The sequence below is a fragment of the Nuphar pumila genome, chromosome 13 (genome assembly GCF_984573655.1).
Source record: "Nuphar pumila chromosome 13, dmNupPumi1.hap1.1, whole genome shotgun sequence".
NCBI lineage: Eukaryota > Viridiplantae > Streptophyta > Magnoliopsida > Nymphaeales > Nymphaeaceae > Nuphar > Nuphar pumila.
The window spans coordinates 7,289,023-7,313,004 of NC_143261.1; the positions used below are offsets into that span (position 1 = coordinate 7,289,023).

Consider the following 23,982-nt stretch of genomic DNA (forward strand, 5'->3'; position numbering starts at 1 on the left):
ATACGAGTCCAAATAGAAAGGGATCTCAACCCATAGAACTTAGGATTCCCCAAACCATCCCATTGTTTCATTAGCAAGGTTCATCCTACCAGCATCCAAGGCCCCATGTTGAAGCACCGACAACATGTCCTTGTTCTCGAAGCAAATGAGAAATTCGCTTTCAGGGAGAGCAGAGAAAGATGGTTTATCATTCAGTTTCTATCTCTTGAACAACTCAGCAACTTAAAATTCTCGTTCCATAGGAAGAGTATCCCATTTACACACCAAAGAAAATTCATATGATTTCATATGATTAATGTATATAATCCTTGAGGAATACGAAAAACCAAAGAGGATTTTTTATTCAGATCAATCCAATTGCATTCTACAATCTGGGTCCAAGAACGACCAGACTTAGGTAAGGTAGAAACGTTGTTTGGGATACCCTTTCCAATATCAGATTTAGGTGATTCAAGAGGACGAATAAGAACAACCTTCCTAGAACCATCCATCATCTTGGATGGAGGAGGCATGACAGGAAAAATTCACAACAAAAGTATGAGAAGAACTGGATTCTTGATGCATCGAACCATCTGTAATCTTGGATGGATCATGCACAGGCAGCAACTCGCCATTAATCAACTTGGATGGGTTGTGAATCGAATCCACGTTCTGCTGATTTATAGGTACGAAATTGTTAACATCAGAAGAAACAGATAAGACTACATGATTCGCACCATCCATCTAATCCAACAAGAGAATCGAGTTACTTATCTTAGCAAGAGCGTCAGTAAGCTTGGTCAGATCTTGCTTGGAAGGCATACAGACATCAAGAGAGGAGCTCTCCTGCTCGCCCGCAACAATAACTTTCATCTTGGTTATCGTCTGTAGCGAGGAGGAAGAACCCACCAAGGAGATAACCCCCTGATCAGTAACAGTCCCAGATTGAGAAGCACGTAACGATGATAAGAGCCTGGCGTAAAGCGGAGATGGAGAGATGAATTGCTCGATCAATCGCAGGGCTCCTACGGCTGAGGGTATCGCCCTTCATCTTGGGCGAAACCAAAGCCGACGATAGGATCTTAACATCACCCGTCACCTTGGACCGAACCAAGAAGCTAACAGAAGAAGTCTGCACGTGAGAAGGAGATGCAGAAGGAGGAAGAAGATCTTGGATGGTGTCAGATGGAGGCCTGGACGTCATCCAAGGACGGAGCGACACCCAGCACAGCAGCTGGTGCCGAGAAGCAGCAGGACTGCGGCTGACAGCAAAGGTGGAAACATAGGGATGTACGAGGAACAACCTAGGGCGAAACCCTAGCAGAGCGTGCTTTCTCCAAGTTTTCGTTTAAAGCTGATTCATCTAACTGGATTTTTTTTTAAGTTCAAGTTTGGGGTTTGAAAACCTTATATGAAATCTGACTACTATATCTGATTAGATCTTGAATGGGGTTATAGATTTTGACAACGATATTTACATTGATTGGATATTCATAGTAGACAATTCATAGGATTTGACCTATTGGCAAAAGGCTTTTTTCATGGGTTTTGAATCGTGGTTGTTCTATGTCAGGTGACAAACCATGGTCACCACTAGCTAGGAAAAGAAGCGCTTATAGGCATTCTGAAGAATGTCAACAAATATGAAAAGATTACTTTTATAACCAATTTTTTTATTTTGATGTTGAATGATTTTGCATTTTTTTTACTGAAACAATAACCAACTTTAAGAAGATGTCCTCACACACTCTCTCTCTTTAAAATTTTAGATGGTTGGTCTGGAAAATAGATAAGGTGATATGCCAAATCACCATTCATCAGTGATATCTCATAGTCACCATTTGTCATGCAAATCAAGCGGGCTGATGAGGAAATCACCATTATGCCATGGTGGACTCTACCGTTTTCCATAGTGAACGAAGATGATGAACGTTATGGATGGTGATCAGGGGCGAAGCCACGTTGTGCGGAGGCTGGGCACAAGCCCACCCTGACCCGGAGTGCGGGTGGGCAGTGCCCCGGGTCAAGGTAGGCACCGCTCGTGCTCGATGGCCCCGACCCTTTGGGCTCCCCCGATACCCTACCCCCCCTCTCTCTCTCCTGCCCTCCCTTGCCCTTCGTCCCTCCCCGAGACCTCACAGGCCCCAACCCTTCTTCTACCAGGGTTTCTACTCCCACCCAACAGGTCCCCCTCCCCACCCCTTCTTATGGGTTTTTCGTCCCTCGGTGCCTACAAAGGAAGAAGCTTATTGCCATTAAGTCAGGTTTCAGTGTCTGTCAAGCTCGCCAACATCTGTTCTCGTCTTTGTTGAGGACTTGGTCCTAAATGTGTTCAATGCCAACATGGTTGTTGCCCATTGAATTTTTTTGGGCTGTCGGATTTGTTGAATATAACCTGATTTTCAGTCCTAGAAATATTTGCAGAATCAGTTATTATAATAAATTGAAAAATTTTAGAAACTTAAGAAAACCATAAATAATGCAATGAAAATTTTACCCTCATGATCTTCTTTGTAGTTGTGCTGATGGTTCTTTTCCTTTTCATAGATCCGATTGTGATATTATTTTGTAAAATGTAGGTTTTGTTGGTTTTGATAGCTCGTATAGAGAATGAAGGTTGGTCATTATTTATTGATTGCTTGAATTAGACGTGTAGAGATGTACTTGTTTCACTTTTTCATTTTTTTAGTTTTAGTCGGTTGGGGTTACCATAATCTTTCATTTCTCATTTTTCATTGAGTTAGTTCATATCTAAGATCAAAGAATGAACACTATCTCATTTGTGCCTTTATGGAGGCTTTGCTTGTTGATTCTCTTCTTTTGAGATTTGGCTGATAAAGTATCAGGCTCACATTGAGTGGATTGTGCATTTAGATGATGAAGAATATACATTTGCAAAAAATTAAAAGTTTTTATCTTTGCCTTGTGTGTAATTGGCACAGAGCAAATAGGACTTTTGTTGTCACTGGAGTGTTCTGATTTTGATCCTATATGTTATAATCCTAATTTGTTTACAAATTGAATGTTATCTTCTTTGCCTGATACATCAAAATAACAATTTTTTATTTTGATTTTTCAAATTTCTTGAGTATTTGATTATACTTTCTAGGTATTTTTTAGTTGTTTCAATCAACATCAAACACAGTTCTATGAATGCATGCTTAATTTTAATTAGAATTTTAGGTTTTTTTTTTCAATTAAGATATTTATGAATGATATTTGTTAGGATTTGTGATTTTGATATGGTTCTTTTAAAAGAGCATAAATGTTTAGTTAAGATTTTATATATTTTTTTGGTTACTATTAGGCATGAATTCATGAATAATGAATGCTTGATTTTGATTAGAATATTAGCATTTTTTTTATCAAAAAGAATTTTGTTAGGATTTAGGGTTTTTGATTTACATTGTTTAAATGACATGAATGTCTAATTAGGGATTTAAACAATGTTATAAGTATCGATGCATATTGGTCTTGTATCGGCAAAAAATGGATACTCTTCACCCATGAATAAACTATCTTATAATAAATAGAAAATACTAATTTATTATTATTATTTATATTGACATGTAATATTTTTATATTATTTTTTGGCCGATATAGAATGATTCACTTGAGTATAGTGTCGGCCTATACAACTAAATCAGTGGCCCAACAATTCAGGCCTAAAGGGTTTTCTATTTTTTTCTTTTCAATTAGCAGTTATCACCATTTTATACTTGATTTTTAGTAGGATGTTAAGATATTTTGTTTATGTAATTTGCTTTAGTCTTTCATATAGCTATACTTTTATGGCATCCAATTATTTTTCCAATGTAGACATTTGATTTTATAAAATAACTATTTATATTTTTTAAAACATATTATTTGTATAGTTTATTAGTAATTAATTTTTTTTCTATGGGTTTGTGCCCATCCTAGTTTAGATTTCTGGCTCCGCTCCATTGGTGATGATACCAAATCACCATTAACTGGATTATCCACTCATTGTTTATCATATGTAAGCTCCAAGCGAGGATCTAGTACTTTAGAGCAGATCCAGTGAACGGGCACAAATACTTTACAAAGTATTCGGGCCACAGAAAACAAAGAAGATCGCTGCGCATTTAGCAATTTTCTGGGGAGGGTGGTGTATGTTCCCCCCCCCCCCGATGATTCACTGAATCCCACGTCTGTGTTCGGGGCTTTGAATGAGCACCACATATACAAGCACATGGGGCTCGTATTCCCGTGTATGTTGACATAACTTTGCATCGGACTCTGGTGTTGTTGCAAAGACTTAAGTACCCTTTCTTGCTATTCTTCTCATAAAGTGATGGTTTGAGAAAATGACAAAAATGCCCTTCATTCAAAAAAGAAAAAACAAACAGTTCAAAAAAAGGACAAACATGTCCTCCATCCAGAAAGTCGAGGATGATGTTGACTCTTCAAAGTCTTCTTTTTCTTTCTCCGTTCAAAAAAAGGACAAACATGTCCTCCATCTAGAAAGCGAGGATGATGTTGACTCTTCAAAGTCTTCTTCTTCTTTCTCCGTAAAACACTGTAAAACCCTCTCTCTCTCTCTCTAGAGAAGAAATCAAGAGAGGCAAAGAGTTCTCCCTGAAGAAGGCCATGAACATCAACTCTCTCACTCTCTCTCCCTTCTCTCTCTACTTCTGTGCACATCCAACAAACGATCCTATATTTCTCCATCAAACACCGACTGACCTGCACACTGACTGTAGCATCGTTCAACTTGAAGAGTTGATATGTATAGGAGAATACAAAGATGTTTCTCAGATTCATTGGAACCTGTTATTTCTTTTTCAATGTGCAGTTGGCTCTTATCATTTTCAGTTATTTTTTAGATTGTACTTTTAATTCTAGTGTATTTTAAATCCATTGATTTATATGTAATCAAAGCTCATTTCAATCTGAATTTTTTACTGCAACTTCATGCATATGTCTTCATGCTCTCCACCAAAAATCAGATCATTTTGACTTTATTTGACCCACTTTAAAAATCGAGGTTCAGAACCTGTTATTTTGCACCGTCAGGATTTTAGCAGAATCCGGACCAACTTGCGGGAGTGATTTCTCCCTAACCAAGGATGATCTTTCCAATTTGTAAAAAAGGTTGTTTTCTAAATTGAATCTAGTTTGTCCATACCAAATTTCATTGATTTCTATGGTGTTTTCATACCAGTTTTGGGTCAAAAATCACAACCCTGTCACCCTGTGTCATTTTAACGGCTCAGATTTTGATCCATTTTGTCAGAATTTTATTTCCCTAATGAGAGATCATTTTTCAATTTCGTAAAACGGGTTCTCTTTTCTTATGTGTCTAGTTCATTTCTGTAAATTTTCAGAATTTTTCATAATCAATTGCTATTTTGTTTTGATTTAATACCAGAGCCCTGTATCCAGATTTTGTAAATGTTCTGATTTTGGCCCCCATATCATGACTGTTGTAGCCCTCCAACAAATCTCTATTTGATTGACAATATTCTTCAGCAAATCGTTATTATAATTTTTTTGGGTCTCTAATGTGTCTCTACTACGATTTGTAGTGTTTTCGGGTCTCCAATGACCCCTACAATGATTTATATTGTTGTTCGGTCTTTTAACAACGATTTGTAGTATTTTCGGGTCTCCAACGACCCCTACAATAATTTATAGTGTTGTTCGGTCTTTTAACTACGATTTATAGTATTTTCGGGTCTCCAACGACCCCTACAACGATTTATAGTATTTTCGGGTCTCCAACGACCCCTACAACGATTTATAGTGTTATCCGGTCTTTTAACTACAATTTATAATGTTTTTGGGTCTCTAACGAGACCCACAGCGATTTATAGTGTTGTTGAACCTCGCTATAGCGATTTGTAGTGTTTTCCGCTAAACACTATAGCAATTTGTGATACAAATCGCTGTATATCGCTACCCAAATTAGGACCAACTTGTCAGGGCCATATCTCCCTAACCAAAGATCGGATTTCAAATCCGTAAAAAATGGTGTCTTTGTTATGAAGTCTAGTTTATTCTTGTAAATTTTTAGCAATTTTTATAGTCATTTGATACCCCATTTTGATAAAAAATCAGACCTCTATCAGTTTGCCTTATTTGAATGACACCGTTTTTAGTTCATTTTGTAAGAGTCATATCTCCCTTACGGAACATCATTTTTCAAATCCATAAAAAAAGTTTCTTTCTATATGTGTCTAGTTTAAATCTGAAAATTTTCATAACTTTTTATGCTCATTTGATACTTCAAACCTGTTAAAAACCGATACTGGTTACAAAATTTTAAATTCTGTAACATGTTCATTTCCTGTTTGAAAACATTGACTTCTCGAAGTCGCCATTTTCAAACCAAAATCGATTTTTCAATTTTGTAAATTGGGTTGGTTTCTTGATTAAGTTAAGCAACTTCTCCAAATTTGGGAGAAATCGGGTCTGTTTAGCCTTTGGAACATCCAGTTTACTGAAACCTGTATGTTAAAATCCAATTTTCTGTTTCTGAAATTAATGCTCTGATGTTTTGATTATAACTCTAGTTTCAGAAATGATTTTGATATTTTGTAAAAAAGGAGTGCTTCCTTGCTGAGCTGTGAATCCATGAATTCATTTTAAGCTAAACTTCGGTTGTTTAAGACTCCCATCTATCTAAAAATGATCTTTCAAATGCTTTCACAAAATCATGCATCATATATGTTTATTTTGTTTAATTTTCTTTATCTCTGAGGTATGAAAGGCTAATTTTGGATGTATTCTTCAATTTTTCAATAATTGAGAAAAAATCCATAAAGGCCTACACTTATTTCTAACAAGTTTGCTCATTTTGCAGGATTTTCTATTTTTGTTATTTCTTTTTCAATTGTTGTATCAATTCAAATATTGTAATAAATCAATTAATGAGAAGTTTACTTTATGCTTAGATTAGAATGAATGAGCATGTAGTTTAATTTTTCAATTTTCATAATCAATATGTTGTATTTTTATTTTTATTTTCAATAACACTATAGTGAAACACGAATGGCACAAGCACCATTCTAATAAAAGGTGATTAAATCCTAAGTTGGCGATACCAAATTTTGGGTCAAACACCACAACCCTGTCATTACAACAGGGTGACAAGTTGATCTTCCGCAAATCGCTATAGCGATTTATAGTGTTTTTGAATCTCACTATAGCGATTTGTAGTGTCTTCTGCAAATCGCTATAGCGATTTATAGTGTTATTCAGTAAGCAAATCGTTGTAAATCGCTACCCGAATTAGGACCAACTTGTTAAAATTTATAACTGTTTATACATATTTGATATTTTAAATTTGTTAAAATTCAGGACTGGTTATAGATTAATCTTATTTAACCATGATTAAACAAAATAGTTCCAGTTTTTTATATATTTAAAATATCAAATAAATATATAAAGTTATAAAAATTTCCAGATATAAACTAAACAAATAAAGCAAAAAAACGCTTTTTACAGATTTGAAAAATGATCTTCTGTTGGGGAGATATGACTCTTGCAAAATGAACTAAAAACATTAGTAACTCAAACGATATAGAGTGTGATAGGGTCTTGGTTTTTGACCAAAAATAGGTATGAAATGACCATAAAAATTGCTGAAAATTTACAAGAATAAACTAGACTCAATAAGAAAGACTTCGCTTTTTACGGATTTGAAATCCGATCTCCGGTTAGGGAGATACGCCCCCGACAAGTTGGTCTTGATTCAAATAACGATTTACGCGTGATGGCTATAGCGATTAACACTACAAAACGCTATATGATCTTTCAAATGCTTTCACATGCTTTCACAAACTTTCACATGAATTCATTTTAAGCTAAACTTCGGTTGTTTAAGACTCCCATCTATCTAAAAATGATCTTTCAAATGTTTTCACAAAATCATGCATCATATATGTTTATTTTGTTTAATTTTCTTTATCCCTGTCACACTCTATATCGTTTGAGTTACTCAGGTTTTTTGTTCATTTTGCAAGAGTCATATTTCCCCAACGGGAGATCATTTTTCAAATCTGTAAAAAGGGTTTTCTTTCTTTACTTGGCTAGTTTATATTTGGAAATTTTTATAACTTTATAAACTCATTTGATATTTCAAATCTGTTAAAAACCGGAACTGGTTACAGAATTTCAGGTTCTGTAACAGGTTCTTTTCCTGAAATTGAACGGTAACTTTCAGAAGTCATCATCTTCAAACCAGAAAAAAATAGAAAAATCGTGAGAAAGGGTGTTACAAAAACCTTTAGCAAGAAACAACCGAAGGAAACATGGGCACCATGATTAAACAAAACACTTTATTGCGCCGGGAGAAGCCCCCAAACCTTCCTCATGTAAGGGCAAAATCTCTGAATCAGGATCCACAACTCATCAAGTTGAACCATGCTACAGTCAGTGTGCAGGTCAGTCGATGCTTGATGGAGCAATGTAGGATTGTCTGCTAGATGTGCATAGAAGTAGAAAGAGAAGGGAGAGAGAGAGGGTTGATGTTCATGGCCTTCTCCAGGAGGGATTCCTTTCTCGGATAATCCTGCAGTGCATCAAGTTGAATTATGCTACCCATGCTGGGAAGAACCCCCATACCCCCCTCCTGTAAGGGAAAAAACTCCGAATCAGGCTCCACATCTCATCAAATTGAATGATGCTACCCATGCTGGGAAGAACCCCCAAACCCCCCTCTTATAAGGGCAAAAACTATGCTACCCACACTGGGAGGAACCCCCAAACCCCCCTCCTGTAAGGGCAAATACTCTGAATCAGGTTCCACGACTAATCAAGTTGAATGATGCTACCTACGTTGAGAGGAGCCCTCAGACCCCCTTCTGTAAGGGTAAAAACTCTGAATCAGGCTCCACAACTCTTCAAGTTGAATGATGCTACCCACGTTGAGAGGAGCCCCCAGACCTCTCTCTTGTAAGGATAAAAACTCTGAATCAGGATCCACAACTCATTTAGTTGAATGATGCTACCCACGCTGAGAGGAGCCCCCAAACCCTCCTCCTGTAAGGGTAAAAACTCTGAATCAGGCTCCACAACAGTCAATATGCAGGTCAGTCGATGTTTGATGGAGCAATGTAGGATCTTCTGCTGGATGTGCACAAAAGCAGAAAGAGAAGAGAGAGAGAGGGTTGATGTTCATGGCCGTGCAGAGACTGGGTCTTAAATAATCATCTTTGGGACACTTAAGTCTTTACAACCACTCCTTTACTAGAATCTCCATTTTTTTTTACACCAATGGAGGAGAGGGTACTTAAGTCTTTGCAATCGCATCAAACTCCAACGCTAATTAATGCTGACAAACATGGGGATACGAGACACACATGCTTACATACGTGGTGCTCTTTGGGCTCCCCGAACATGAAATGTAGCTAACTGCCCTGTTCGGGGGGGGGGGGGGGGAGAACATATAACTTGCTTCGAATTTTCTGTGTTCCGTATTTTACGGAGAAAATAGTTTGAATTAATTAAGTTCTTCCCCCTTCATCCTTTGGTCATAATTACAGTACACGATTTTTGCATATTTTTCCCTCCTCTTCTGAGCTTCTCTACAGTACCCAGAGTAGAACTTGCTTATACCCATCCCTTTAGTGCTTTTCTCTTCTTTACCTCTGGGTGCTGAAGAGGGAAGCCATACATGGGATACAGATGCACCATATCAAACCGTCGAGATCAACCTTCTGCTCTCCTCGTCTTCTCCTTCCTCGACCTCCTCCTTCTCTGCCGGCGGCTTTCGTCTTGCTGCCGGCTTAGGCCTCTTCATCATCGGCAAGGTGAGCACGGAATCTGGCAATAACTTGAGTATAATCCCCATGCCAATCAGAAGCAGCCCGGTTGCATGCTGCTCGGTGAGCGGCTTGGTGAAGATGAGATAAGAGAGAAGGAGGGTCACTGCCTTCCTAGCTGTCGTGATCTGTCAAATAGGCCAAACAGAAGGTTTGTCAAAAATGTAATATGCACCCACTTATCCAGAAATTAAACTGGGATAACTTGGAAATTTACGGTATCCCAACCAACCCCAGTTTTATTCACTGACAAACAGATGCACTCTCTATGAGGATACGTTGGAAAATTGCATTACGACAATTAGTTAAGCTCGCAACAATTCTGCATTTTAGTTTGGTGAACGATACAAGTTTCTACTTTTTCCACATTTTCTGGATAAAAGGATTCATAGATCTCAATGCTCACTATGAGAAAAAAAAAGTAGCTAAGAAAGAAAAAAAAATCTTGATTGGGTTTTGGAAAGATACCCACCATGGCTGTAGTAGCAGCACCAAAAATGGCGACGAGGGATAAGACCGAGACTTGGCCGACGAAGGTGGCCATGGCTTCCAACACGAGCACGCCATATACGCGTGGTTGCTGCAATCAGGAACCACAGAAAACATGAAAACCAAGAATGAGGGCACATGCATTATATATATATATATATATATATATATATATATATATATATATATATATATATATAGAGAGAGAGAGAGAGAGAGAGAGAGAGAGAGAGACTCATATCAGAGGAAGTAGGAAAAGTAGGGTAACCGCGCAATAGAAGCAAACATTTATATACTGTTTTACGACTACAAGCCATGCAAAGATGTTCAACGTTGTTAACGAAGGTGGTTTCTCTTTATCTTGGACACATCACGCAAAAGAAAGAGAAGGTCAACGTCTAGAGAAAATTTTAAACTATTGCTTGAGAGATTGCCAGCTGATGAGTACTGCTAAAGAATATCCTTGACCTTGGAAGTGGCACCGAAGTCTTAAAATTTAATGATAAAATAAAATCGGTTATAGTCAATAATCGCCTAACAATTTAAGGTACTTGTATATAACGTTTTTGAATTATGCGTACAAATATTGGTAAACAAAGTAACTGATCAAGGGCAATCACATGACAGCATTTTGAGAGGGAGGATCATGTGCAATGTGATTGTACACTTTTTGTGTGCTGCTGTATCTGATCACCTTTAATCAGGCCCAAAAGCAGATAGTGGATGATCAAGTGCAGCAGCACAATTAAAGTGTGCAATCACATTGCACCTGATCTCAATTACAACCTATCAGCTGTGGGGGTGATCAGGTGTAACAACACACTTAAAATGTGCAATCACATTGCACCTAGTCTCAATTCACATTTTGAGGAATATAGGATCAAGTAATATTGAAAATCACCATTTTCAGTATATATCCGTCACCCATCCTAGTGGATTAAGGGCCGGACGCCAAATCCTCCATTCAGAAGAATTTTGACGGATCGGACATCTGGTACAAAACAATTGGTGATTTTCAATATCATTTGATCTAAAACTATGGTGGGTTTGCGTTTTGTATTTATGTTGCTGTGGGCCCCATGGAATGCTATCATGTGATTGGCTGGAGTACATAAGGGATCAGCTAATAGATCTATGGATCCCTCTGCATCCGAGATGGATGACGCCGGCAGTCTTTGGCACAACTGTGTGTGTGAGAGAGAGAGAACCTGCCCGCACGAATTCCATGCTTGGAACAACTCTCCTGTTAGGACCATCGGAGCCAACAAGAAGGGAAAGCCAACCACTGTTGAACAGAAGAGCATTTCCATCTGTGATAATACCAGCCATGATTCACATTTCCTCTCAATCACGTAGAAGGAAAAAAAGGAAAAGTTAACAAAAGTTCATAATGGAATTACAGAAAGGATCATACTTGTGACGTCTCCGGATTGACAGTGAAGATGGCTTCCTGCAAATTCCCCAAGAAAGAGTCCATGACCAGAGAACCACAAACCATTATAACACCAATCATACTAAAGTTCGGTGAAGTATTTGCATCTGCTAGTGTGAAAAATATCAGGCCAACAACAAGCAGCACAGCCGATACATATTCATGAAAAGAGTACTTCCTTCTCAATCCTGGCATAAACGCTCCCATTAGCATCACAGGCAGCACCTATTTTCATTGCAGAGAAAAAGTTAATTAAAAGAAAAAAAGAAAAAGTATTGGGTCATAATCCAATAACATGACTACCAGTTTAATTATAAACAGAAACATTATTAACTAGATTTAGTGAGGATTCATCACCTTGGTCGACTTAAACATTAACACAGCAGGGTACTTGAGATAAGTAAGGGATCCTCTAGCTAATACAATCGATCCCATGAGAACTGCAGAAAGCTTTACATAGGTCTTCCATGGATTTACCATTTGTTTTATGCGGAACCCTTGGAGGTATATCAGGAACACATAAACAAAACCTTGCATCGATGTGAAGTACCATCCGAAGCTGCAAACGGGATCAGAGATATGAGATAATCCACGTCAAATAAAAAAAAACATCCGCAGGTTCAGTATGATAGATCGATGCTCTAACCTGAGGTGTAAACGATGGTATACATATTCCTGGAAGAAGGTAGAAGAAGAATCAGTAGGGCAGCAGAGTATACCATACCACTAAAGGAAAACAACATCAAAATCTCGTTTCATGCAATTCAACAAAGAAGTGGAGAAGCAGAGGGAGTGGAAAACACGAGGGGTCTCTCCATTACCTCACAGATTCCGTCGACGAGGTAGCCGAAGAAGATGCCGGAGGTGCAGAAGATGAGCTGCTGCCACTTGGGCCTCGTCGTGAGCGAGACGCAAAAGAGAGACTTAACTTGCTCCGTGTTCTTCATCTTGACTCTTCTCTCGGATCTTCCCTTCTAGAATCTCCTAATGTGAAGGAAAAAAATTAGATGGTGGGAGACGGAGAGGAAGACAAAGCGCTCTGAAGCATTCTACAGAGGGGAAGTGGTAAAAAGAGGAGGATGATGAGGAATTTAGTGTCAAGGAGAAGCTAGCTGGAACTTAAAAGAAAATATGGAGAGAGAGAACTTAGGCTTAGTACACTTTACAAGGTACTCAGCTCACATGCATCCTAGGGTCTACCATCCCAAACATGGTGTTCAACTCCTTAAGAAAGACCAACGCTTGGGTAAATTGAGATAAGGTACAATGTGATTGTATACTTTTAAGTATGCTGCTGCACCAAATCATCGAACATGAATCCCATCATTTAAAATATGATGAGTTTCATTATACATCCAATCCTAGCCATCCAATTCCTAGCCATCCAGTTAGAATTGAATGTATTTCAAATGATGCCATGTACTATTGGGCCCCATGGCTTACAAGTTGTGTTAGGGATGGCAGTGTACCGGAAAGAGGGACAAGGTATCCACTCTCGTCTCGTTTCAAAATCCTACCCTTCATCCCTGCACTCGTTTTGATTTTAACCTCCATCCCCATTTCATGTCTTCTATCCCTAGTCTAAAGGGGCGACGCGAAGTGGAGCCCCATTTCCCCTTAATCCACTGGCATCTTTAAAGAAGAATTGGGGACGGGGCAGGACGGAGATTGAGGACGGTGATGGAGTAGAGTGGGATGTAGCATACATCCCAAGTCTAAATAAGGCATGGCGGAGCGGGGCTCCATTTCCCGATGCACTACCATCCGTACGTTGTGTCTCAAAACTGATGAGTGATAGGGTGTAGCAGTACATTAAAAGTGTGCAATCACATTGCACCTGACCTCCTGTCCCATTGGGTCCAAATGCAGATGAGGGGCAATCACACCCCCCACATTGCTACACGTGGTTGCCATGCATCAACGGCATGTCAGCTATGGCACTCCAACAGATCAGTTGCGTGGCATCCTAAGTATGCAATGTGCTTGCACCTAATTTGCCGGCATTGGTTCTCGCGCTAGATGATCACCATCCAAGGATGAGACATGTGGCATCTTGCCACTGGGTAGAGAACTTTGCTAAGTACTGAATCTATTATGTAATGCGGGTGACTTCAATTCCATATATTACGTTACTCTGAAAGAAAAATAACTTTTAGTAAATTTTATGCAAAGGACCCGAAGTCAAGTCCAAATTACAGGGGTAATGGGTCAAAGGAGGTAATTTATTGTTAAAGGAAGAACCCGAAGTCTAAGGCCTTGTTTATAGGCATGGATTTTGGATCTGCGGTTCTCGGAGACCGAGTTTAATTGGGTGAGTTTCCTTTTTGGTGTAATTGGGTTAATTAGCAGATATGGCCTGCAAATTCTCCATGGTTCAGATCAGGCTGTACCTAAACTGAGTGGAATCTGTTCCTGTCAACCGATCCAACCCACACGGATCTAGGGATATATGCTAGTGGGTCAGACCTTTATCTGATTATGACAAGGCGATTTGGGCAGATACGGTTCATAAGGACAGGTTTTGTTGTCTTCAGACTTTCGACCTTCAGTGCATGCCAAGCAAGGTGGTTGTGGACAGACGGCACTCAGGGTTTACCTTGCAGAGGTGTGGGCCTATTAAGTGGCCCGATTCTCAGTGAGGGTTTCTTGTCATTTAAAGAAAAAAGTTGTGTTTGGAAAATGGGTCACATCGGTTAAATAAATAGTTTGAGAACCGGGTCCAAACCCTGTCGTTTTATGTACTTCACAGGAAGCCCAATACACTTGACCCGTTTCCTGTGGATCCACTGTTAGAAAGGGTCAATTCATATCCAGATATGGAGTCCTACCATGTTTTCTGAGTAGGACCTGGATCCGGAATCAAGCCGCATCAACTCAAAAAAAAAAAACATAATTTTGCCCACAAATCTTGTTAAATTGAATCTATTGCAACTATAATAAAGAAAAAAAAACTATAAAAACAAGAAGAAAAGAAAAAAACTAAAATAAAGAAAAACTATAAAAGCTGGAAGAAACAAAAAAGAACATAAGTTTGTGATTGCATTGAGTTAAATTGATTTGTTGCAATTGATGAAAACTTGAGTTTCAGTGAGTTTATTATGGCAAAGTTACGATAAATTTAAAACGAAAAATGACCGTATTGTATGGCAAATATGATATGTTTTTCAAAATGCCCCACAATTTTAAAAAATCTATCCCATTTCCAAATTCGCAAATTGACAATTTTTTTAGAATGTTTTTACCTTTCACACGAGCGAACCTTCTGAGGTTCACTCAATAAATCGGTACACTCTCCAGGTATCGCAAACTCTGACTAAAATGTAGATTTGCATAATTTTTTTGTGTACCTCAAGAAGTTCACATAACCAAATTTGAGAACCTCCTGTAACTGAAACCTACATAATTTTGCAAATACCACACTAGATTCATATATATAGTATGATATTTGCGAGATACCATGCAAACATCCCTAGACAAACTGATCCTCTAGGAGTTCATAAATGTGTGATGATATACACATATAATATGTTATGAATTTCAATGAAGTTTGCACTCCAAAATGACCATCACAAATAATATATGACTTTCATGAATCATGCCGGTAAATATCCTTGGACAAATTGAATTTATGGTTGTAAAAATTGCAATGACTTTTGCATTTGTCATTGCAAATGTGCTCTATATATGTGAAACTACTGACTGATTTGTGGATTTATTGAAACATTGTAAATATTGGGGATGAATACATTGTGAATTTTATTCTTGTTTGTGAATTGGTGTACGAGCATTAAATAGGATCCATCGATTGTTTAAAAACTAATTGTTCGCACCCAGGGCTATTTTCGTATAAACTAGTATTTTTTGTAGTCACCAAATGGTGGTCCTCAACGTGCTTCATCCCAGCAAAAAATTTTGCCATCTATTTCCTGCAATTCATCGTCAGCACTTCATCGTCAAGTTTTTCAGAATCATTGACGGTGAGTTTTTTTGGGAAGGACAACTTTAATGGTTGAACCAATTATTATTTTTTAAACAATGACTTGAATCAATTATTTTTTTGAAACAATGGGATGAGTTAGTTATTTTGTGAAAGAATTGCATAGTTTTCAAGTTAATTTTACATGTTAAATATCCTATTTCATTTTCTTTGTTTAAATTATTTATGTGTGTTCGTTTGTCTAACTAATGATTCTAAATCATTTATTTTTATAACAATTCGTATGCCTCTATCCTCCAATTTGGTTGTTTATTTATTGCATATCTTGTATTATAAATATGATTAAGAAACACTATTTTTTTTTGTTTTCTTAACGATTTAAGTTTTTGTATTGTCAATAGACAAATTTTTTTTGCAATGCTTTTTCAATAGCCTATGTCATATCTCTATTGCTCGCCTGTTTATCTATATTTCCTATTTTGTTATTATAAAAAATTCTAAATTTATTTATTACAATATAGTGATTAAGAATATTGTCTCAAAGGGGGCTACACTAACATTGTTTGCTAGTGTTGAAACACAACAGAAAAAACCAAAGAAAATTTACACATTGGGTGATAATTCCTACTTTGAAGTATGGAGTAAGCTTGACATGGGTAAAAAGAGAGCCTGCTCCTGTGGTCAAAAGCCTAGGTGTCAGATATTTATCACAAAAAATGCAACTTCAGAAGGTTGAAACCCAAAAATATATGCTCAACTTCACAACTAACACTTTCAACATGACCCAAATCTAAGGTTGAATATGCACAAAATGTTGACAAGTTTATGGTCACACTCATGTCTCCCATCTCAGAATTATCTAAGGAGACTCAATGGTCAAAAAGTTTGAGTCCTTGGCTTACTCTGAGGTTGTTTCTAACCTTAATCACCGACTAGAAGAAGCTGAAAATATGGTTGCTTGTAGTGGCAATGGCGAGATAAAGAGGGAGAGTATAGAGAATAGAGGGGAAGAATCCTGTATAAGGGTAGAGGATATACTTCAGCAAGTGGATAATAGAGAAGTCAGAGATACTGAGGTGAAAATCGATATCAAAGGTCCTCAGGAAGTGGAGGAGAGTGAGGGTCCTTTGGATGGATCATATGCTCATCCAAAGGTTGAAGCGATGATGGAGAGTGCATGGGAGGATACTTAGGGGGATGTTGAGGTTGGGCTGAAGAGTGCACAAGACGATCCTAAGAGAGATCATTTGAAGAGATCAAACAAGGATCCGAAAGAGTCAGAGGTTGATGTCCCAGTAGATCAACCCTTGGAAGAGAAAGTGCATATTTTGTAGAAGAGGTCACAGTGGAGAATAAAATTTGGTGCTCATGGATAGGTACTTTGTTCATTTGTTATTTTATAAATACATGTTTGTAATCATTATAAATTTTACAATCAAACATTAATTAAATTGTCATATATGTGTGTATGAAGCATGTTTTTAGGACAACTAGTTTCATTTTTGTATTTCATTATTTAAAATACTATATATGTGTATGTGAAGCATGTTTGCAAGATAACTATGTTGAGTATTGCAATTCATTAATTAATTATGGTTGCAGGACCCACAATGATATGATTCAAAAGATCCAATAAGCCACATGCATCGGTTCTACTAGTTTCAAGTACACGAGTAGTTCCTAATACTAACGAAGTAAGCGAAAGATTGACTTAATTTGATATATTTTTTAAAATTGTTGGAGATCACTCTATGAAACATCTATCATAGCCGCATAGAGGTTGTTGTGCAGTTCTAGAATTCTCTACCAACACATTCCAATTCAGAGATATTGAGATGACCATCACGTTGAAGGACATGACACGACGAATCACAAGATTTAAATGCCATGAAGAGCCAGTGGGTGTATATCAAAGAAAATATTTCAAGCACATTTATGGTGTTTATCTACAAGCAAATGGGGATTGTTCGAAGGTGAAAGTCTCAAGTTATCATGGTCGAGGAAGCACTATGATCCAGCAAGGCAAGGAGAATAAAAGCGAAGCTACTATGTGTTGGAGGGAATGGCGATCATAAGGTGGACAAGGTAATGGAAACATTATTGTTGTACTTCTTTTGTACATGTGTATTCATTGACACTGGTAAAAATTCAATCCACAACTCACATATTCAACTATTGCAAGAACTGGATCTAGTCAATGAATACACATACGAAACAACCTTACTTGCACACCTATATGCATGATTGAGTAACGTAAGACATGAAAGAAGAAACATTTTCAGCATGTTGGTATTATTGAAAGTATTTATTCCTTTATTATATCTAAACTTTTGATTTATACTCAAACATTATTTAATATTGTTGATGCATTATACTATATATTAATCCATATTAATCCTCGCATGTTTGGATATGAGATAACATATCCATTAAAATGCCTCTGAGATGTCACTATCTCACAGAATTTCCATGTGTTGCAATATGAAATCGATCATGCAACGAAGAGGAGAAGAATGATCGAAGGGCATTGGGTCCTCACACGAAAAGGGCCCATTGTGTTGCATCATTGCACGAGATCACCAGAGCACATGTAAGTATTCTTGAGATGATTTCTTAGATGTCTGTAAATAATGCAATATAAGGTTAACCATGATTAAAACTTTGGTTTGTAGGTAATGTGGTGCCCCTATAAAGATGTAGAGGAGGAGAAAGAAAATCAAGATATGGTTGTGTAAACAAAGGATATTATGAGAAGGGATATTTGGTCTCACAATTGAATAAAATCAAGCATCAAATGGCCAACTGAGTGGTCTAACCGATTGAGTTTTTTCAGCAATCACCCTATCGCCCTAACACAGTTAGCATAACCATCTCAGTCACAATGAAAAATTATCTCATGATGTTCATATTCAAACATGAAGATTGGCGTGAAGGCGACGAAGACATCGTCTTGTCATCCATGGTACCTGCCTGCAAAGATGAGAATGTAGTTGTTGACAACTTGTAGTTTGCAAGAAGTCCCTCCATAAAGATGGACAAATGCAGAGTTGACTCTTGCCCTGGCTAAAAACTGCATGTTGAAAGAGCTGCTTCAAGCAAATGAGTCCATTATCTGAACTCAAGCTGACCTTATCTCTAATATGGATAAAGTCATCGAGGAGCTACGAGCACGCTTGATGCATCCACAACAATGACTTCTATTTTTTATTGTTTTGTAAATCATTAATGAAGTAAACCATATTTTATAAATAATTATAAATGAAGTTGTAATTGATTTTATGTTTAATAACTTAACAATAATAAGTTTACATTTGAATACCTTTGTTACTTTGGTTGTAATTGAATTTCTATTTTTATGAATGTTACAACTTGAATGTATATTTATAAATTTCAATACTTATAAGAATGTTACAACTTGAAGTTATAACTGAATTGTGTATTTATTGAATGTTACAACATATAAATTTGAATATTACTGGTGAATTTTTGAACATGTAAATTTGAATGTTATAACATATAAATTTGAATGATACAGGTGAATTGTGTATCTGTTGAATGTTATAACATATAATTTTGGATGTTACAAGTGAATTTTTAAATAACATGTAAATTTGAATGTTACAAGTGAATTATGTATCTGTTAAATGTTACAACAAATAAATTTGATTGTTATAGGTGAATTCCTGAACATATAAATTTGAATGTTATAGGTGAATTGTGTATATGTTGAATGTTATATATTTGCAAACTGGTGACCTATTTATGGGGTTGGAAAACTCTATAACCAAATTTTGTAAAAAAATGACTATTATTTATGAATGCACAATACTATTTATGAAAGATAAGGACATTTAGGACTACTACAATAATAAAATGCAAAAAATATATGCATATTTATAAAATTGATGACCTATTTGTGAGGATGGAGAACTTCACAACCAAGTTTTGTTAACAATGACCAACATTTGTGAATGTACACCATGTTTTGTGGAAGATAAGGACATTTGGGACTTTCACAACAATAAACTGCAGAAATGATGTGCATATTTGCAAAACTCGTTACCTATTTGCGAATTTTGGTTTTGCAAATATACACCAATATTTGTAAATTGCTATCTAAATATATAAATTTATTCCTAAATATGTGAATTTCTTACTTATTACAGAACATCCAACCTGTGAAGTTAAACATCCAAAAATTATAAATACAATATAAAAAATTTAAAGAAAATCTAAATTTTAAAAGCATAAAGAATATCTAAGATTGAAAGAACATCCAATTGAAACTGAAAAACAACCAAAATGTATAAAACATCATTAAATCTGTCAAATTTACATCCAATGCTTCACAATGTAATCAATTTAGACTCCCTTGAATGCACCACAACTAAACTTTCTAAATCTCGCCATCTGTCACCTCCTCATTCGATGTCAACTCCTTCTTCAACTTTTGTTTGGCCTTTGGACTTTTTGTTTTTGGTTGTGGTCATTTTTTGTTCTCTACCTCCTCCTCAGCCATCTTCTGAGCACCCTCTGAAGTTATTTTTTCCTTATGTATTTATAGAATTTGATTATACGGTCCCTATAGTTTGTTACTTTATTTTGAAAAAGGGTTATTAGCAAACGACTAGCTATAACTTACATCTCAAAAATATAACAAAACAATACATAAGTATGTACTTGCATGAATTTAAATAATTATGTATTTTTGTTAAAATACTGCATGTACCATAGAATAAATATACTGTAATCATACATGTAACAATCATATACCAAATAAAGAATATTTATTAACAAACATATGAAAATTAGTTAATCATTTTCTTGTTGAAGAATGCCCTCCATGAAATAGGCCATCTAATCAGTATAACAGTTGTATCCAAGCCACTTTTTTAAAAAAAATGCACACAATATTAAACCTACCGAGTACGAGAAAAAAATAAAAGCATTATTGAATAAGTAATGTTATTATACTAGACGTATGATGTTCATATCTGCATTAGTTATGGATCTTGGGGAATTATATAGCCTCAACTCTCTCGCATCCATTTTTATTTTTCAAATGACCCGGTGTTGGATGCCCCTATTGATAGGAATTAAGATCTGCAACATAAATTGAGTTTAAGGCTATTGTGCTTGTGAAAATTTAAGTTTTGTATATGTGAATGTAAGTATGCAAAATTGTCTAATAGATACCTTGTTAGATTCAAAGAAAGGATATGACAATTCACTGGTCTCTAAGAAGGAACAAGACCCATCTTTTAACACTTTAGTTTCAACCATTTATTGTGAATAATTAATGTTTACCAATTAGTTTTTATTACTCAATAAAATAATAATAGAAATATTGCTTTTGAGACTCACTAAAAATATAGGAAAAGGTAAATGGTTTTTGGCAGTTCTGCTACTATTGTCATGTCCTGGTTGTGAGACTTTTTGAGTATTTGTATGAATCTTGCTAGATGCTATATAGTCAAAATATATAATACATTCATGTTATATTCAAATGAGCCTATATACAAACGTAATAAAAAAACAAACAAATAAACTTGCAAACCTAACACTTACGTCACTTGCCAACATAATATCTTCAAAAAATTCATGCTTTTTCAACTCTTCTGTCAGTTGCGCATATTTTTCTATTATATTAACATGTTCTCATTACCGACAGAAATTTATTATAAATGCATACATGTCAGTACCATTGGTTGCATATACACATGACTCATGACATTCATTATACCTTAGGCACCACAAATGGGTTCTCGTTTGGGAGTAGAGGTGAGGGTTTAGTTCCTTTTATAGTATAATATTTTCCTTTATGTGCATATATTGTGAACTACCTAGGATATACATAGAAGACATAAAATATTAGAACAATTCATTAAAATACTAAATAAATACAAATAAGTAATTCATTAAACAACTCTTGACAAATACACATTTTGCAAAACATAAGTACTCAAACATATTGTTATTTGTGCTTTCATCTGTTGTGGTCAACCTCACCACATATACTGCACTTGTACAACACAACAACCTCGTGTTATATTCTCTATTTCTTCACCTTAGGGCACCCTGCTCTACGACCCACTTTTGGTAGATAGACATGAATAAGAGTAGATGGCATATTGTGTAGAACATTATCTGTGCGAAAGGAATATATATGCATTATATGCAAGTTAATACAGTTTAACTATTAAGAACTTGTTGCAGTAATCTTTTAATAGTTTACCCTCATACTAAATGCATATGATCACGTGTTCACACAAAATCTCACAAACCTACCACTCTTCACAAGTGCATAATTGCTTCTCAAGATCAACATTATAACTGTGAGATTGGTTGTGGGCTTCGTACTTGTAATACTCAAAAAAATTTAATTTATGCAGTAAATTAGCATTGGTTGTTTATCAGTAATATTCTGGTATCTATTAAAGTTATTTGATCTCAAATAATTAATATTATATGGATAAAACTGATTATCAAAAGAACTACTAAATTATTTAAGGATCTAGATTTCATATTTTTAATTAGATTCATTCTAAATTATAATTGAGTATAGATCAAATATAATTTGAAGTAAGGGCAAGAGAGTAACTTATGAATATTTTTGACATACAGTGGCATTCACATCAAAAATTTAAGAAAACATAAGAGATTTCATTGAAATCTTAGTTCGTACGAGTCCTGAGCATGACCGATAACTCCAAGTGCAAAATCATAGTTTTTTTTGCATATCTATTGAATTTCTAAAATATATAATCTAAAACACATGATATAAATGTTAAATATTATGTTTTTACTTAGAATTGGTATAGAACCCTATTAGGCTTTCACAAGTCTGACCCATTTTATCGGAAGATGATTGCAGATGAATAAATACGATATAGCTACGGAGCGAATGCAGGATGCTGCTATGTTGTCGACAAGCCCATCATTTTTCTTTTTCGGACACTGAATTTAGGTACATGACATTGTATTGATTTTGTAATAATTTAAATGATACACCCTCCTTTGGAATGAAAGTATTTTAATTGTGTCATATTATTCTCTTTTGAATTCAGTATAATCATTTTGAGTGTAATGTAACCCGTCTGAGGTTTTGAACCCTTGTTTGAAAATGATCTTGTTGATGATCTTAAATATTTTCAAAAAATTTAAATTTTCATGGGTTGAAAATCTCATAGCATTACAGGTGGCATCAAAGCAGTTTAAAAATATTATCTCATGGCACATTCAACAACCAACATCGATCTATAAGTATTTCTTTACATAGGTTATTATTGTTCAAATATATGTGATTACATAGGATATTGAGATACTAAGATTTTTCTTGGGTATATGTCAACTATTGAAACCAATATCGCCAAGACATCTAGAGTATCAGCGGATTATTACTCTAAGAAGCTTAAATTTTCCAAATCATCTGAAGGAATTGATGATGCACAATTCAGACAATGTAAGAAATATCCAAAATTCGCCAAATATAAAAAAGGATGACCCATGATCCTTAAAATGGGATATATACCCTTCAAAGGACTAGGGATAGAAAACCAAAGAACTTTGATTCCTCTTACAATCACGAAAACAAATTCTAGGGAAGGATTGGGATATGATAAAAAGAGAAACAGAAAAAAAAAAAAATCTAGAAAGAAAAGTCAGACCTCCTCAATTCATTCAAAAAAAAAAATCTTGCCTCACCAACAACTAAACTCAAAAGGCAACAATACTCATGATAAACGTCTATATTCCCGTAATACTGGTGCTTGTCTCTACTATGGTAAATGCCCATTTTGCCCAAAAATATCACAAGGAGACGACAGTTTGACATAAGTGGCATATTAGAGAATCTTAGCTTCAAAAACTTTCTTGGGGTACTAGAAGCTCTATTATGGCGTAGGCACACTGAAATTGTGAAAGATCTTTCCTAAATAGTTCTTAGAAGAAAACAGTCACGCCATTTTTTGTCAAATTATGGTTAGCTTCTTTTGTAATTACCAGTGAAGTAGGATTTTTTTAGCATATATTAATACAATATATAGTTATGATTAATGTTTCTTCTATACTCTTTATGGTTAAAAAATACGGAACCACTTGATCAATTGAAAACATAATGCTCAAACTCATCCTCAATTGGATGATGTCATAACATACAGGAAAATTGACCAAAAAATGCAGCTATCATGATTGAAAACCATAACTTGGATTTTTAGAGAGCAATAAGATTTCACATAGACATTCGGTAGAGGCAGTTCACAAAGATTCAATTGAAAAGAAACTTCAAGAAAGTGGAGAAGAAAATGGCTAAGTAAAGACTTGGAATTACATGTTTGATATACTGCTTGGATTTATAT

General features: G+C 35.8%; 1 protein-coding gene across 1 annotated transcript; it reads right to left on the reverse strand.

Moving 5' to 3' along the window:
* Positions 1 to 907: 907 nt before the first annotated feature.
* LOC149817645 (UDP-galactose/UDP-glucose transporter 4-like) lies at positions 908 to 12,635 on the reverse strand. The gene is made up of 8 exons (XM_089985479.1): positions 12,510 to 12,635; positions 12,335 to 12,363; positions 12,046 to 12,247; positions 11,671 to 11,913; positions 11,465 to 11,566; positions 10,240 to 10,347; positions 9,660 to 9,895; positions 908 to 1,241 (listed from the first exon to the last, which is right to left on the reverse strand). The coding sequence occupies exons 1-8, from the start codon at positions 12,633 to 12,635 to the stop codon at positions 908 to 910; spliced, it is 1,380 nt and encodes a 459-aa protein (XP_089841605.1).
* Positions 12,636 to 23,982: the final 11,347 nt, after the last annotated feature.